Raw genomic sequence first — 15,690 nt, forward strand, 5'->3', positions numbered from 1 at the left:
TGGCTGTGCTAAAAAAAAAAAAAAAAAAAAAAAAAAACAACACCTCTCAGAAAACCTTTGCAACTGCATAGCAATACCCTGACAACAACCTTCCACACCCTAGCGTAGAGGCAGTGAGTTTAGCACAGCTAGGCAGATTTATAGATGTTTAGATATGATATACTTCATGAGGAAAATAAGTGCTTGTTTATTCTTGTTCATTTATTTTTACATTTGTGTTGGCAGTTCTCTCATGGATAATTAAACGTATCATCAAGATGTGGTTCTGAAGTTGTCCTACTGTGAGCTGTAGACATGGAAAATATGGTATGTGTTTTTACCTAGGTAAATGACAAAAACATTCCCCATAACAGCTGTTATTTTTGCACTTCAATCTTACACTGTAAAACATTTTGCTTAGCTGACTTGAATATTGATTATTTTTTACTCAGAGACGAAGAAACTCCCTGGTCTCCAACCAACTGGACCTTCAGTCCAAAACCAACAATGCCGTTCGCCGCAGGTTCTCTGGGCCACTGCTGCTTCCCCCTGTGGCCCGCAGACACTCCACCCTGGATGCAAAGAAATTAAAGGACCTTGAAGCGCTTTATAAATCAGCCCTGGCCTGTGCGGATGCCCAAAAAGAGTGAGTCAGCCAAGTAGATTTAGGTGTCTGATAAAAGTGTGCAATATGATATCTGATGTGATCATAGCTACTCTTCAATAGACCTCTGTTGATTGAATCACATCCTCAGAAATCAAACACAGATTGCAGAGTGTAGAGAGGTTTCCTTAATGGACACTGAGTGTACAGTTACTGACACTGTGAGCAAAATGTGACTCAGTTCATTCATGATGCTTATTGTATTTCTATGTATAAGCCGGCATGGTGTTCTCCACAGTGAGTGTGTTTGTGTTAAATGTAATCCGAAAATGTACAAATATCTAATTTGACAGGTATTATATGACATGAAGTGATGTAGCTACAATACGGGCAGGTTTTTTGTTGACTTGTTAGTTAAAATGATATGGGAAAGCAAATAAAAGAAAGGTCATGGAGATTTGAGCAGAGGGTGGGAACAACTCCCCGGTGCTTCTACTCTGTTTACTGATCCGGTTAAAGGGCACAATGACTTGGAATGAGATCATATGAATACAGAGACAGAAGTTCAAGACATTCAGCATGTTATTAAGAACACACTTACATGATACATTTAACTTTTTGGTGAGCATAATAACAAAAGAGCTAAAATCTTTGCTATTTTTTTTATTGGAACACCTTATAAAGCTTTTGTGCTGCCACAGCTTGTCAGATTAGTTTTGTTCCTGCTGTGGGAACAAACAACATGTCATATCTGCTTATAAGGTGGTCAAGCTTGTTTTTGGAACATAGCAGATGGTTTGTTACTGGAAGGTGGTCTACCAGCTCTAACCAGATTGATCATGGTCTATCAGGTTGATTGTGGTCCCACCGGCTGTTCAATACTCTAAATCAGCTTGAAGCAGTGAATGACCCACATGGTCCAGCTAAAAGCCATGGAAAAACACACTACCATACATTAAATGAGAACCAAATTATTAAATGCAGTCACATTACTAGAAAGATTAATTAAGTAATTGTTGAGCCGGAAAATAAATGTGTAAGATTGCACAAAACAGTTTGAAACGTTTTTCTCTTGCATTATGTAATCTCTCTTTAGTACAATTCTGACCATATAATTTTAAGCTACTTAACGTCTCTGTAAACTTGTAAAACTTGTAAACTGTACACACACACACACACACACACACACACACACACACACACACACACACACACACACACACACACACACACACACACACAATGTAACACAATTTAAAACCCTGTCTTTCCTAAGAGAACTTTTGTCTCTTCTTCCATTAATTCAACTTTAAGTCTAATAAGATAGAAACTTTTTGTTTTGGAGTAAAAATATCAACACATTTAACTGAAAAGTTTCCAAGATGGTGTGCATTTTCTCTAAACATAGCTTGAAAAATGAATGAAATCCTTTACAATTTCATGTAGTAAGAATACTAGTTAAGCTTCTGAACAATTTGTTAACAATAAAACACATATAATGATCATTTTAAAGCAAAACCTTAAACAAACAGAGTTGACATTGATAGTAACAGAGTTGATAGCAATAACAGAGTTGACCTCCCAAAGTTAAAAGACCCAAAACAACAACATTTTCTGCCAGACTCTGAAACCATTTTAGATTTGCTTTAAAGCCATATGTTTACATTTTTATTTATAAACATATAAATTTATAAAATTGGCTTGTATTTTGAGTTATGGTGGTGTGAGAACAAAAAAGCACATGGCCCCTCTAGATCTCCTAAAGTTACATAGTGCATCATTAATTACAATGTGTAAACAAACCATGCACAAATTGAGTATACCTTTAAGACACAACACCTTGGAAGAAACAGTTAAGTTACAAATATCATGTTGACACTCCTATCAAAGAACTCCGCAGTCTAACTATTTCTGCCCTGCATTTTTTTTTCTATCTCTGTCTTTTTGCAGTTTTTTTGCCTTCCTTATGCCTGGTTCAGACTACACGATATTTTTGTCTGTTACGATAGTCACTGTGCCAGATTATGTGATACTGACTCCTAAATTCTTGCCGTGTCATGGACAAGAAACATGTCAGACTACACGCTGCTTCCCGATCAGTCATCGCTTGCCGTCCTTAACGATGTGTGTGATATAATCGAGAAGGTACAATTAGTGACTGACTTCCAGAAACAGTAACGTAAACCGAAGCTGTGTGTTAGCTTAATGCTAATTCACTGGGTTTCTGAAGCGCCTCTGCTATCGTTCATCAACATTTATCTTTTTTCACTCGTGGTCGTGGTCATCCCTCGAGGAAACATCATAAAGGCAGGAGTATTGTTGCCACAGCTCCACAGACCTTTCCTCCATTGCATAATTCCACCTAGCAGGACCGACAGCACTGTCTCGCTTTTGTTTCAACATGTTTGAAAGCTGTTTATGGAAGAGCTTCTGCAAAAATAATTAAACATGCTAATCTTTCTGTCGTGAAGCGTTGCAGATGTGGCGTCGGTTGTAGTCCACTATGTCACACTATACAAGATAAAACCAAGGATTCGTCAAGATTCGTCATCTCGCTTTGCCCAGTATTGCTGTTGCCTTTCTGCTGCTGACAGCTTCATACCTATTATTTCCTTAACCTGGAATGATACAACAAATGTATAATTTACAGTAAAATGTCCTAGAATACATAATAAATGTAAAATAATGCAACATTTTTAAATGTGATTGGGAACATTTGACTCTGTTACTCACTGTCAACTCTGTTATTATTAAACTTTTGAAACCAGTAACAGAGTTGACGAGAGTTGACATTTTCTACCATTTTGTGCTTTAGTTCAAGATGCTAACCTCAAATCAGATACCACATTGCATGTCTAAAAACTGAATTTTATGTGTTTTCATCATATTATTGATTTTTAAAAAGGGAATGGGAAATTTACTGCAATATCACGATAACAAATCGATTTGACAAATAACTAATCTACTATTCACGCACCCTAAACAATAACATTATGTACAAATTAAAGAGAAAAGAATAATGACATACCTCACTGCCTTCTAGAGTTTCCTGCTAGAGGAAGTGACATCACTTGGTACAAGTCACATGTTTTTTCTATGAATGCTTTAGAGATTTTTATGTTGTTTTATAACATAGTAACAGAGTTGACCAGAACGTATGGGACAGACACAAAATCTAATTGTTTATTAATTAAATTACAAATAATACAGAAAATGGCTTTTCTATGTAATTGTTTATATAACTTAAAAGAGGAAGCTAAAAAAAAAGTTTAAAATTAGACTTGATCATTCATGATCATTCAAATTGAATGTATGAATCAGGAGGCAAAGACAGACAATAATAGGCAGAGTGGGAGTCATTTAGTAAATATTTTCAATAAAAAAGGTTCCTAAATATATATATATATATAAATAATTATTTTTAGTGATAGAGTAATATAATTTGTGTTATTGTTCAAAACTGATTTTTTTTTTTTTTAAATAACATAAGGTTTATCTGGGAGACTCAAAATGCACCCTCAATTGAAATTCTGGAATTACTTGTGTTTGTGTGTACTCAGTTTGGGAGTGTGTAAAGCACCTGGTGATGTAATGCACACTGGGCGTCACTGTATGGCGTCGCTCTGCATGATCTTTATATCCGCCTCAGCGCGCACTCTCTCGTTCACTTCAGCCGGATACAAGCTGCATATGTGCCGCGACGCTGGACGTTTCGCTTTTTTGTTTGCTGTGAGACGGCCATATGTCTCAGTTTCACTCTGTCTCCATCTGTACCACATTTATTGCTTCTGAACGATGCGGAGAGTGACTGAGCGAGTGTAAACTTGAAAGAGCTTTGCTTCTGCAAACACGCTGTTTTAATGTTCTGAGAGTTTAATTTGCTTATAATTTATAAACTTGAACGTAACGGGCAAGCGGTTCTCAGTTTCAGAACCACTGACCGCTGGACAGCTCTTCTGACGTTGAGGAACTATATGAGACTGCAAACTTCGACAATTAAAAATTCCTGACTTTGGACAGTAGAGACGGAGCTTCTGCACTGATGGAGTGCTCGGCGCTGAGCAGGGAAGGTGCTGGTTTGGCCAAACCGCCTAAGCATCTTTGGAGGCAGCCCCGAACCCACATCCGAATCAAACAGCGGTACCACTCCGACAACGAGCGGTACCTGTGCTGTAACAAAGCCACTGAGCAGCACCGCCCAGGGCTGAAAAAACCGAGAATGTCCTGGCCGTCTTCTTTTAACAAACGGTAATTCGTACTTTAAATATGTCAAATGTAACTTTGTGAGCTTCCTCATTTGAAATGACAACTTCCCCATGTGATTGTTGTCAATATCTCAGTGACTGTGAGGTTTTCAGTGAAACATTTAATTACAAAAATGTTTTGTAAAATGTATTTTCGTTTTAAAAACCGCTTTAATTACGTATTATTTTTGTAAATTCTATTCTTTTGAACAGAATGAAGTTGAAATTCCAATATCATCATATTTTTGAACTATATCATTTATTAATTTAATTATTAATTTAGTTAAATATCCCAGCTCAAATCAGATAGAACTGTTCTCAGGATTATAGTTTGCTCACAGATGTCCAATCGGGGCAAGATGATACATTGATATTGATAAGTTGTCACAAACCTTTAGAATATTGTAATTTTATATAAATCATTAATATCTATTTTTTGTTAGCCAAACTATGGTTTAACTATTTTGTTTGCAGTTGTTGTTTTTTTTTTGGTGGTTTTTTTTTTTTACTAAAATGTTTCAGATCTGTTTTAAATTGAGCTAAAAATGCATTATAAAAGCAGATTACAAATACAGACAGTATTGCTTTTTAGATGTTATTTTTAGTTTTATTCTCCAATTAGTGTCAATAAACAGCAGATTCTCAATGTGTCAACCCACCCCATAAAGTGTGATTACATGCCCCATCAGAACTGTCAGTGCATGTTTAATGTATTTTTTCATGGAATAAATATACCATGAGTAATATTCACTGGAAATTGTGATAACAGGCCCCTGGTCTCCCCAACACAAAAAAGTGAAATCAGCATGTTGTACACACACGTACACACACCTATATATATATATATATATATATATATATATATATATATATATATATATATATATATATAATTACAACAGTACATTTCATTTAAACCCCTTTCGATTAAGCAACATTTCCTCCAGTCACCCACACAGTGATGAATGAAAGCACAAGTTATGCTGCATTAAAAATATCTGATGATAAGGCAGCGTATGGACAGTAAACTCTGATTGTTTGGCATTGAGTTTTGAATAGCACTGAATCACAGAGAGTTAGAAGTAGGTGTAAAGTGACTCAGCTCTGTTTTTACTTGTTTATTGAAGCATTTACTTTTCCAGATATTAATACTATCAAGCTTTGGGAGTTCTACGACATTCGTGTCCTCCACATTACACTTTCCTAAGTATGTGGATCGTCTCGGTTACGTATGTAACCCTCGTTCCCTGAAGGAGGGAATGGAGACGTAGTCAAATGTACTGACATGCTTAGGGAGCGTGTCATCTTCGAGTATTGATAAAACGAGCCAATGCACACACTGGCGTGCGAGCTTTGCATCCACGCTCCGCCCCGCAGAGCGGGTATAAATACAGAAGTGGATGCACGCACCACTTGTTTTTCGCTGAGGAGCCGAGCGGAGCCCGGAGTCAGCGGTGGTCTAGCAATAATGGCGACGGGAGCACGTCTTCGTTCCCTCCCTCAGGGAACAAGGGTTACATACGTAACCGAGACGTTCCCTTTCAGTTCGGTCACGTTTGACATAGTCGGACGTACCGACTGATTGGGATCCCCATTAAAACGCCACGAGTGCTGCCATTTTCCATTGCCTAGACAAACGCCTCCTGACCCCCCGCATTATTGAGGCAGAGATAGGACAGGGCTTAGGCCAGGGAAGTCACAGCTGCTCCGCAAGACCCACTCAGTCAGACTTGTTAACATTGGGAAAGCGTGCCTTTATGTTGGAAAGGAATACGCTGCGGAAGCCACATCCTGCCCGTATGGAGGTAACATGTTGAGGATACACATATGGAATCGCCGAAGGGATCACAACATATGGACCCAGCCTTGCACAGGTTCCACCAGAGCATACGAGTGTTAGGCCTGGCCTCGGACGCTCCGCCAATTCCAATGAGGAAGGGTGTGGAGGAACTCAACAGGGTTCGGATAAAGAGGAAATCTACTGGAGCAAGAATGGCGCACGTATCCAGTCCGTAGGAGGGGAATGGCGCAGCAATCCGACACTTCGAACCGGGCATACAGTGAAACTGGCTTCATGTGAAGGGAGCCCACGGAAAGCAACCGGCTCGACACATAGGCTATTTTTCTAGCGAATGTTCTGGTGTTGCCCAGCCCGCAGCTCTAAAAGCATCTGTTAGCGAAGCACCCTGTGTCAACGCCCAGGAAGGAGCTACACACTTTCTTTGGAGAGGCTCACTACCCAGGTGGGCACGGTGCACCTTGGGTAAACACACCAAGATGATTGCAACCACTATCCAGTGGGCCAACCTCTGCTTGGAAACAGCCTTCCCTTCTGCTGGTCTCCGTAACAGACAAGAGCTGGTCTGAGGTCCTGAGGCTTTGCATTCTGTCCTGTTATAACCGCAAGGAGCGGAAGGGACAGAGAAAAGCCAGGGCTGGCTCTGCCTCCTCTGGGGCAGCGCTTGCAGGCTCACCACCTGATCCCGTTTTAACCCTCTGGGGTCTGAGGTGTTTTCTGGGCCCTGGAGGTGTTCTGACATGCTCTGACATTTGTACTTATTTCTGTTACTTGTGACATTTTCATGGCTAAAGTCTGATTACACTGTATTCAGCACAAACCCTGCTACAATAAAATGTCAGCAGCATGTATGTAAAAGTTTGTAGTTTTGAGATAATGACATTTATGTGTGGTTTGTGAAAAAAACAAAAAACGTCACTGAAATAAGGTCATGAAACCCATACTGATTATTTCTTCACAAGACTTTTGGAAATTGTATCACGTAGCCTAGAATATTTGTTTCAAAACGATGTGAAAACCATCCTGCGTACTCATTCAGATAAAACAATATATTGATTTAAAAATTGTAAGACATGTTTTGTGTAAGAAAGCTTTATGCGAGGAATCATCATGAATATTGATGTGTTTCACACCTGAGAAAGACAAAGACCCTCCCATAATGGCCCTATTAGGTGCTATCAGGCCCTATCATTATGAGGAACCTTGCACAAATAATGAGAGATTTAAAAAAGAATGCTTCTTTTTGAAGCATTGAGAGAGACGGCAGAATGCGCATCATGTTTATTTTCTTTATTTTACGAAAAACACAACATTTTGTGTGATGTGTACAACAAGTGATGGTATCTACAATCATTTTGAGGTAGATCCCTGATCCTTCGCATCGAGATATGGAGTTTCCAGAGGTCTGGCGCAGGTGCCAACGGTGCCCCATCCCTGAGATGGCTCAGAGGAATGGGTCAGTAAGGGGCTGTCGAGAGGAGCATAAGTTCGGGGGAACTAGGTCCAGTTGGGCCATTAAGGGGCAACTAGGAAGACCTGCTCCTTCTCCTTCCTGACTTAGCACAGTGTTGTGGAAGAAGGCTCACTGGGGAAATGCATCTTTGCGTAGGCCCCGGGGCCAGCTGTGTGCTAGTTTCTTCGTTCTGAGGGTTCTCCACTAGGTCAGGGAGTAAACAACTGACAATGGGACAAGTCCAGAGAGGCAAACAGATATAACTGTGCGGCCCCGAAGTAGTCCCGGAACAGCTGGACCACCTGGTGATGGAATCTCCACTCTCCCTCGGCCACAGGCTGTCGTGAGGCCTCATCAGCGGCACGATAGACCAGGCCGGAAAATAAGTGGAATGAAGTGACCTCAGAAGCTTCTGACTCCATAGGAGGAGGTGGCGGGCGAGTTGCGACATGCGAGGGAAGCGTAGCGCAACGGTCGTAATGTTGTCTGTACAGACCAGTACATGTTTGCTGAACAGTGGCATTTTGCTGTGTGTTAAAGCAAGTTGTACTGCTAGCAACTCAAGGCAGTTGATGCCAATGCAGTCGGAGGCCCGCCCAGACCTCCGTTACTGCATGCCCGTTGTACATGCCCGAAAGTCGAAAATGCGACTCTGAGTTAGCAACTCGAACGGGCTTAGAAAAGGGCCTGATTCAAGACTTGCAGGTCCATGATTGGCCGTAACCCACCACCTTTCTTGGGTACCATGAAGTACGGACTAGAGAAGCCGTTCTTCATATCGGCTGGAGGAACCTGCTCAATCGCATCCTTCACCAGTAGCACTCCCAGAGGGAGATAACGCAGCCGAGTCATCATCTCCAGAGGCCAGCTCACCCTCCGATGCTGCAATCAGCATCCTGTCCACTGGAGGGGCCCCGAATGAAACGGCAGGTCGGTCCATTACAGAGGGACCAGCTCTGGGGGGCTCCACCAGCTGCGGTGTGATAGAGGAGTGAGGGGCCCACAGGGATTGGTTACCAGGCTGGGAAGCCATCACTATGATTCTCTGATCACCCATCCCACACGGCACCCTAGGGTGGGGTGGGGTAATGGGGACTCCACCTTCACAAAAAAAAGGCGAGTCTCGATCTCAACACCCCGATAGTCATGTTCTCACAATGAAAACATGAACTATCCACAAAAGCTGCTTTCAGCATGCTGTAATCCCAAACATGTGATGCAATTTTACTTAGCTGTGAAATCTTTTGATAGGTTGTGCAAGATTTATGTGATTTTGTCTTTCTCTATCTGTTCTTGCATCAATGGTTATCAACATTAAAGGTTCTGTAAACAGTTGTCCACACTTTTTTGGCAAGTCTTCTAACCATAATTCAAACAAGTGAGAAAGAATTGAAGCAATTATTTTGATTTTTATAATAAGAATGAGTATATGGTTTATAGCTTTATAACTCTTGGACCTTTATTTAAATGTATGTGGCATTCTTTGGAAAATTTGGCAATGATAGATAGAATTTTTGAGTCTGCATGCAAAAGCATTGATAAAATAATGACTCACTTCATGTTGGCATCTTCACTGCCAAGTTCATTATGGTTTTTCTAAAGAAGTGTCAAACACAAAAAGTTCAATATGTGAAAAAGACATTTAAAAAATGTTAACCAAGTTAACTATTCAGCAATACCCAGAAATATATGCAGCAAAAAACAGCATGGCTTCAGGCAGGGCCGAGGCTTGGGTATGCGGGGCCCCGGTGCAGGTTGTACCTGTCGGCCCTCGTTTGAAATCCATGGGGCGAGGAATGGGGGGTAGGTTCCCTAGGCAAGTTATTTAAAAAAAATAAAAAAATAGTGTCTATGTGTTTGCACTTTGGCCTCTAGGTGACACATGATTAAAAAATCATTGGCTAAAATGTAGATAAAATTGTTGACTGTCTGTGGTGCTAATGGGTTTGTAAAATCATCTCTAGCTTCAGCAGTTATTATATTTACTTGTTTTTAACTCTATATACAACAAAGTACAGATTTTTTTCGCTAACGCGTGGATTTCTTCCACCTCTTGCATCTGTTGTATCACTGTCTATAGATGTGCAGATGTCCTGGATGAAGCAGTCATTTACACATTGAAAAAAGATTATACTGCTGTCAGAGGGCTAATGGCGAGGATGTGTTTGAAGACAGATTTTAGTTGCTTTTGACTGAGAGGTAGTCTTGCCATCACATATGATAGATGTACTCCGCTCCAAAACTGCTACATAGAGAGCATTTCAAATCCAAAAGCTAGATACCCTGATAAATATTTTTTTGGGGGCCAGAAAGACAGCTTTCCATGTAATGTGTATGGTAAAAACAGAAAGCATTGTGACAGGCTCAGTGGAAAAATATAAATCCAAGATGGTGGACAAAACCCCTTCAGATGGGATTAGTTTTCTGGGGGGACGTTAGAGAAATTCATGTTTCACAGCAGACACACTTTGCGATTTTATCTGCCAGGTCAGTGTTTTTCTCAAAGAACCTTTGTGAAAATCCCCAGGGCAAATTACCTACTGTTTTTCGCCAAACTCAACGATCCTCTGAGAAATCTAATCCTGTCCAAATGCTAATGTCTGTGATTGCTGATTCTATTGCTTCTCCTCATGTGTTTTTGACGTACCTGAGCTACCGTTTCCACACCAACCTTAGGCATGCTTTAATTTAAAATGGATTTCAATATGGATGGTATCCGATGAAAAAATAATATACACAATCAATAAATAGAGCCAAATCGCGTAAACTGTGAAGACTGCCCATTTTAATAGTCAGATATAGGCCTACTTGTCGACATTTCTCTGCTCACTTAGGCAAGTTTATTATAAACAGCCGCTGCTAAAAACTTGTGAAATTTACTTAAATAGGGTTTTATAATCAACTTATTAATCAATAATATTAACAAATAATAAATTAAAAGACATATATGTCATACGTGATGCATGCAAGCACAGCATATGATCTTCTGTAACGGCCACGTCTAGAAAACACACACTCCCACCTCTGTATTAAACACAGAGATGTTAGTCCCGTCCGATTCGGTACATGAAATCACAGACGTCGAGTGGAAAGAATTGTACCTCAAACGTTGTTTAGAAAACTAGTCCCATCCGAATAGGGCTAAAGTGAGAGAAATGTTGAATATGCTTATGTTTAATTTTAAGAGCCAATATAAATAGTCCCAAGCACCCTTCTAGTTAAGCATGAACTATTTTGCCCAATATTTGCATGCACTATGAATTGTATGCTTATTTCAGTATCTTGTTGGTAGCAGTATTGGAATCAAGAGTCAAAAATAAGGTTTTGAGATCCCATCCCATTTAGGATATTGCCTTTTGGCAGAAACATGCACATTCATAACCTAACGCAAATACGCATTGCGTTCTTAAAATAGGGAAGTTATGGTTGGAATTAGTGTAAATGTCTTTTTATGGTCAGTTTTCTCTTTCTAGTCAACTACTGTCATAGTGAAGTATAAGTTTTATTCTTGCTGAGCAAATTAGTTAAAGTTAACGTTTATAGCCATTTACCTAAATTAAAGACTTACCTGAAATAAAGAACTTTGTTACGCCAAGCCCAACACAAGAGCATGGTCACATGTTGTTACAGGCAAAGGAGAGATTTGAGGTGACCTAAATGCTTTATGGATCTAAATGAATCTAAATGCTTTATTAACTCTTTCCCCACCAGTGTTTTCTTAAAAAATTGCCAGCAGCACTAGCATTTTTGATTATATTCACAACACTTGAATGCGTGTAAACTTCATAGAAAAATAAAATGCCTACAAAAAGCTGAGATTGCATTTTTTGTCAAAGACTTTGTCCGAATCGGTTTCAGACCGATGATCAAAACATTGATTGAATAGATCTGAGTGCATCAACACCCTCAAAGCTTGCACCCTCTTTGTGGGTTTGACATCTCCTTCCGTAACGTTAGGCATTTAAATACTGTTGAATGTTTGATGATCACGTTAGCTTACTTGTGCGTAAGCAACTTCTATCCTCTCCCTCTGGTTTACGCAGATCTCCTTGGCACATTTTTGGATCTGGAAATGCTGAACTATTTCAGAAGAATAAGAACCTGCCATATACAGTAACTGCCAGCTCACAGCCCAAAAACATGGATTGTCAGAAAGAATCTTCAATGGTGGGAAAAAAAGTTAAACAAAACTAAAAACAAACATGCAGGAGTAAAGCAAACCAACCTTAACATTGAAAATAATGGACCAAGAACTGAAAGAACCAGGGGGTATAAAGGACAAAATGAAGAAATAGAAATACATAATGTCCTCACATTGACAGATTGAGGAAAACATCTTGGAACGCTACATGCTGGAAGGACCTTGTGAAGTAATCCTAGAAGGTCCTCTTTGTTTGGGTTTCAAACATATGTTTAGAAAAAAGAGATCTAAAGGCACTTCTTCCATCATGGCTCACATATTATAAACATTAAAAACGACTAAAACACTGCACACGGATGTATCAATGAAAATAGTCCCACTATGGCCAAAGCCTCAGGCTTTGAGTGCCGCCAAAAAACACACAGACTAAAACCTTACAATAAACACAAAACTCAGGAATAATCTGTTTATTATAGTGAATTGACAGGATTAAACCATTTATAATCACTCGTCTCAAGCGTCATTCCAGCTTTTTCAGATCCTGCTTACCGGTCAGTGCTCACAGCTCGAGTGAGAGGAAACATAACAAAATTATATATATTTTTTTTTAATTTATTTTTTTAAAGAATGATCCTTACTGCAGGCAGTTTCAAAGTTCTCTCTCCACTTAGACTCATTTTATTCTATTTCTGTCATAAGTGCTGTGAACAAGAATAGTTGAAGTGGTATTGGCACTCAGAGAACTTGAATGGTGTACATGCGTTGAGTTACTGATTATGAATGATTATTAACCCAAATTGGGTCAAATCAACCCAGCTTCCTTACCTAACAGTCTCAAATCAGCATTTGAGTTGAAAGAATAACCTAGAGTCCTTTTTTAAATGTAGGTTTTAGAAGAGAAATGCTCTTGATTTAACTGCATCTTTCCATATCTGGAATCTAAAACTGAAGGAAAAGATTCTGAAAGATGGCAAAAGAGCTCCGTCTCTTTATATCTAATCACCATTAAATGACTCCAGATCCTGACCATTGACCGCAGTTATCATAATTCTATTACTATAATTGACTTCTTACATTCAGTTTTCTTGGTGGCTTCATTTCTCATTCTAGGCTGAAGTGATTGCGAATTTTTAATGGCTAAAGGGCTGATGATACTGTAATTACATTGTATGGAATTATATTAAGCCGTACTTAATTTCTTTTCCACCAATATTCCCATGATTATTCTTCACACTGCATCACTTATTAATGAAGCGCTGCTTTCGACAGTAATTTGTCCCCGAGCACAGACACATTTCAAGTCTGCTTTTTGTCCTTTGGTAAGTCTAGTCAAATAAGACGCCCATTTCGCTTTTAAGTTCTTCACATTTTGTGGTCAGTGCCATGTTGAGGTTTCACCCTCAGGGGAAAAAGACAGTATATAGGTCAGAGAAGAGGAAAAAATGATACCTGCTGTTCTGGATCAGACCAGGACATGCTTCAACATGCCACCCCTGAAGTACTGAAGAACTCTTTAAAGCTTGTTCTTCACCTTTTGACTTCATTAAAAATATAAATGTAGTAGTAGATTAAATGAATAAGACAAGCCTGTGATATAGAGAGAGCTGTTTCTGTGCCTTTTTGTTCTCCTAACTATAGATTTTCAGCAGGATGCTATTTGTCCATTTGTATCATAGAACATGATGTATAGAAGAGCATTCATTTCCGAGTGTAATCTTTACACAAAGTGCTGGAATCATTGTGTCATTTAAATTCTACTAGCTGTACTTTTTCTGAATGCTTAATATTCTCAGCTCTGTTCAGCTTGCAGTGTAACTGCAGAAATGCATTGAGCGACTGACCATCTGAAAGTGGGTCATTATCTGTCTGGCTTCCCTGCTGTATATTTGTGAGGACCCATAAGAACTGATCTAAAGCACTGTATTCCATGTGCTTTATCTCTGACTTGCTGCAGAAAGTGAAAAGCTTTAGATTTCACACTTTGCTGGTGTTTCTCAGACATCACTCTGAGGTTTTCATTTAATGATGGTGCTTGCTAAAACAACCTATTACTATTGTTCATCCTTAGGGGCTAGAGATTTCTTCAAAGTTTTTATTGGTTTTTCACAACAAATCAAATTCAACAAAATCCCTTGACCCTCACCAACTCTTTCCTGGAATAACACCATTATTACCAACGTGATCTCATGAGAATACGTGTGTATTTTTAACGTAAAGTGTAGTTCTACGTACATTTACTTATTTTATACACACAGAAACATAATACTGATATATTGACAGCACTAAAACGTAAATAATTATCGTACTAACAACTTTACGGTTATACAAATTTATGCATATTAAAATCGTGGCATTAATGTTTTGACTATATTGTATTCAATTGTCTTATCGATTACGTTTTCAGTCGCGTTTATTAAATGCTGTCTACTAATTTATTTAATTGAAATAATAACATTTCACTCTGTTCGTGACTTCTGCTGCAAACTCGTTTTGGAGAATTACATGATGTTAAACAAGACTGCACTTTAAAACATTAAAATGAATAACATTCTTTATTCGTTTAACCATTTTGTAATATTTAGTTTGTTTGCCGTGAGACACAAAAGGCGTTTTCTCCTATAGAACAATAGTTGACAGTAGAAATATAAAATACACCAAAACACATAAATTCACAAAAGACATAAATTTTAGGCCCTTTATCCAGCGATCTTCATCTCCATTCTCAGCAGCGACCGTAAACGTCAAATCCCGCGCTCGTTATGATGAATTCAAATTCAAAGTGAAAATTGATGTTTTTTGAAAGAAGTCTTATGCTCAACAAAGCTGCATTTCTTAAAATAAATAAATAAATACAGAAAAAAAGTAATATTGTGAAATATTATTGCAATATAAATTAACTGTTTTGTATTTTAATATATTTTGAGTGCAAACCCTGATATATATTTTTTCAGGATTCTTTAATGTAAAGAATGAAATTGACTTTTTTTGAAAAAATCTAAAAGTCTTTACCATCACTTTTGACATGTCCTTGCTGAATAAATAATTAAATAATATATACATAGACACACATTCATTTAGAAGAGAGACTACTAACAGTCACTAACAGGACATTATAGGTTTTCAATAAAGGAGTGAAAGAGATCTTAAAAATATGTTTTTCAAATCCTCTTATCGAGTATCTGATCTTTTCAAGGCGGAGGTAAGACAGTATATTACAGGTTAGAGATTTAAACAACCTCCGAACATCAAGGTTAAACTTAAATCACTAAGAATAATATCTCAAATTATATGACTTATTAAAAAGAGGTGTGACCTCACTTTATTACTTATTGGGCTGAAATGTAAATCAGTATTGATCAAATCCTTTATTTGCTAATAGGCTAATTCATTTCATGTTCACCTCGAGCATTTGATCTTAATTCTTTGTTTTAGGTATTTTAGCTACTGAAATAGTGTAGTTATCAACATAAA

The 15,690-nt window shown here is 38.5% G+C and overlaps 1 protein-coding gene across 1 annotated transcript in view; it reads left to right on the forward strand.

Annotated features, from left to right (window-relative positions):
- The first annotated feature begins 4,144 nt into the window (after window positions 1–4,144).
- The window catches only part of pde4cb (phosphodiesterase 4C, cAMP-specific b), an 85,502-nt gene continuing 73,956 nt past the window's right edge, over window positions 4,145–15,690 (forward strand). Inside the window, exon 1 of the mRNA XM_079856775.1 lies at window positions 4,145–4,831. Within this exon, the coding sequence (XP_079712901.1) occupies window positions 4,626–4,831 (206 nt within the window). The 5' untranslated portion in view covers window positions 4,145–4,625. The remainder of the gene's footprint in view (window positions 4,832–15,690) is intronic.

Source organism: Squalius cephalus (assembly GCF_949319135.1).
Source record: "Squalius cephalus genome assembly, chromosome: 22".
NCBI lineage: Eukaryota > Metazoa > Chordata > Actinopteri > Cypriniformes > Leuciscidae > Squalius > Squalius cephalus.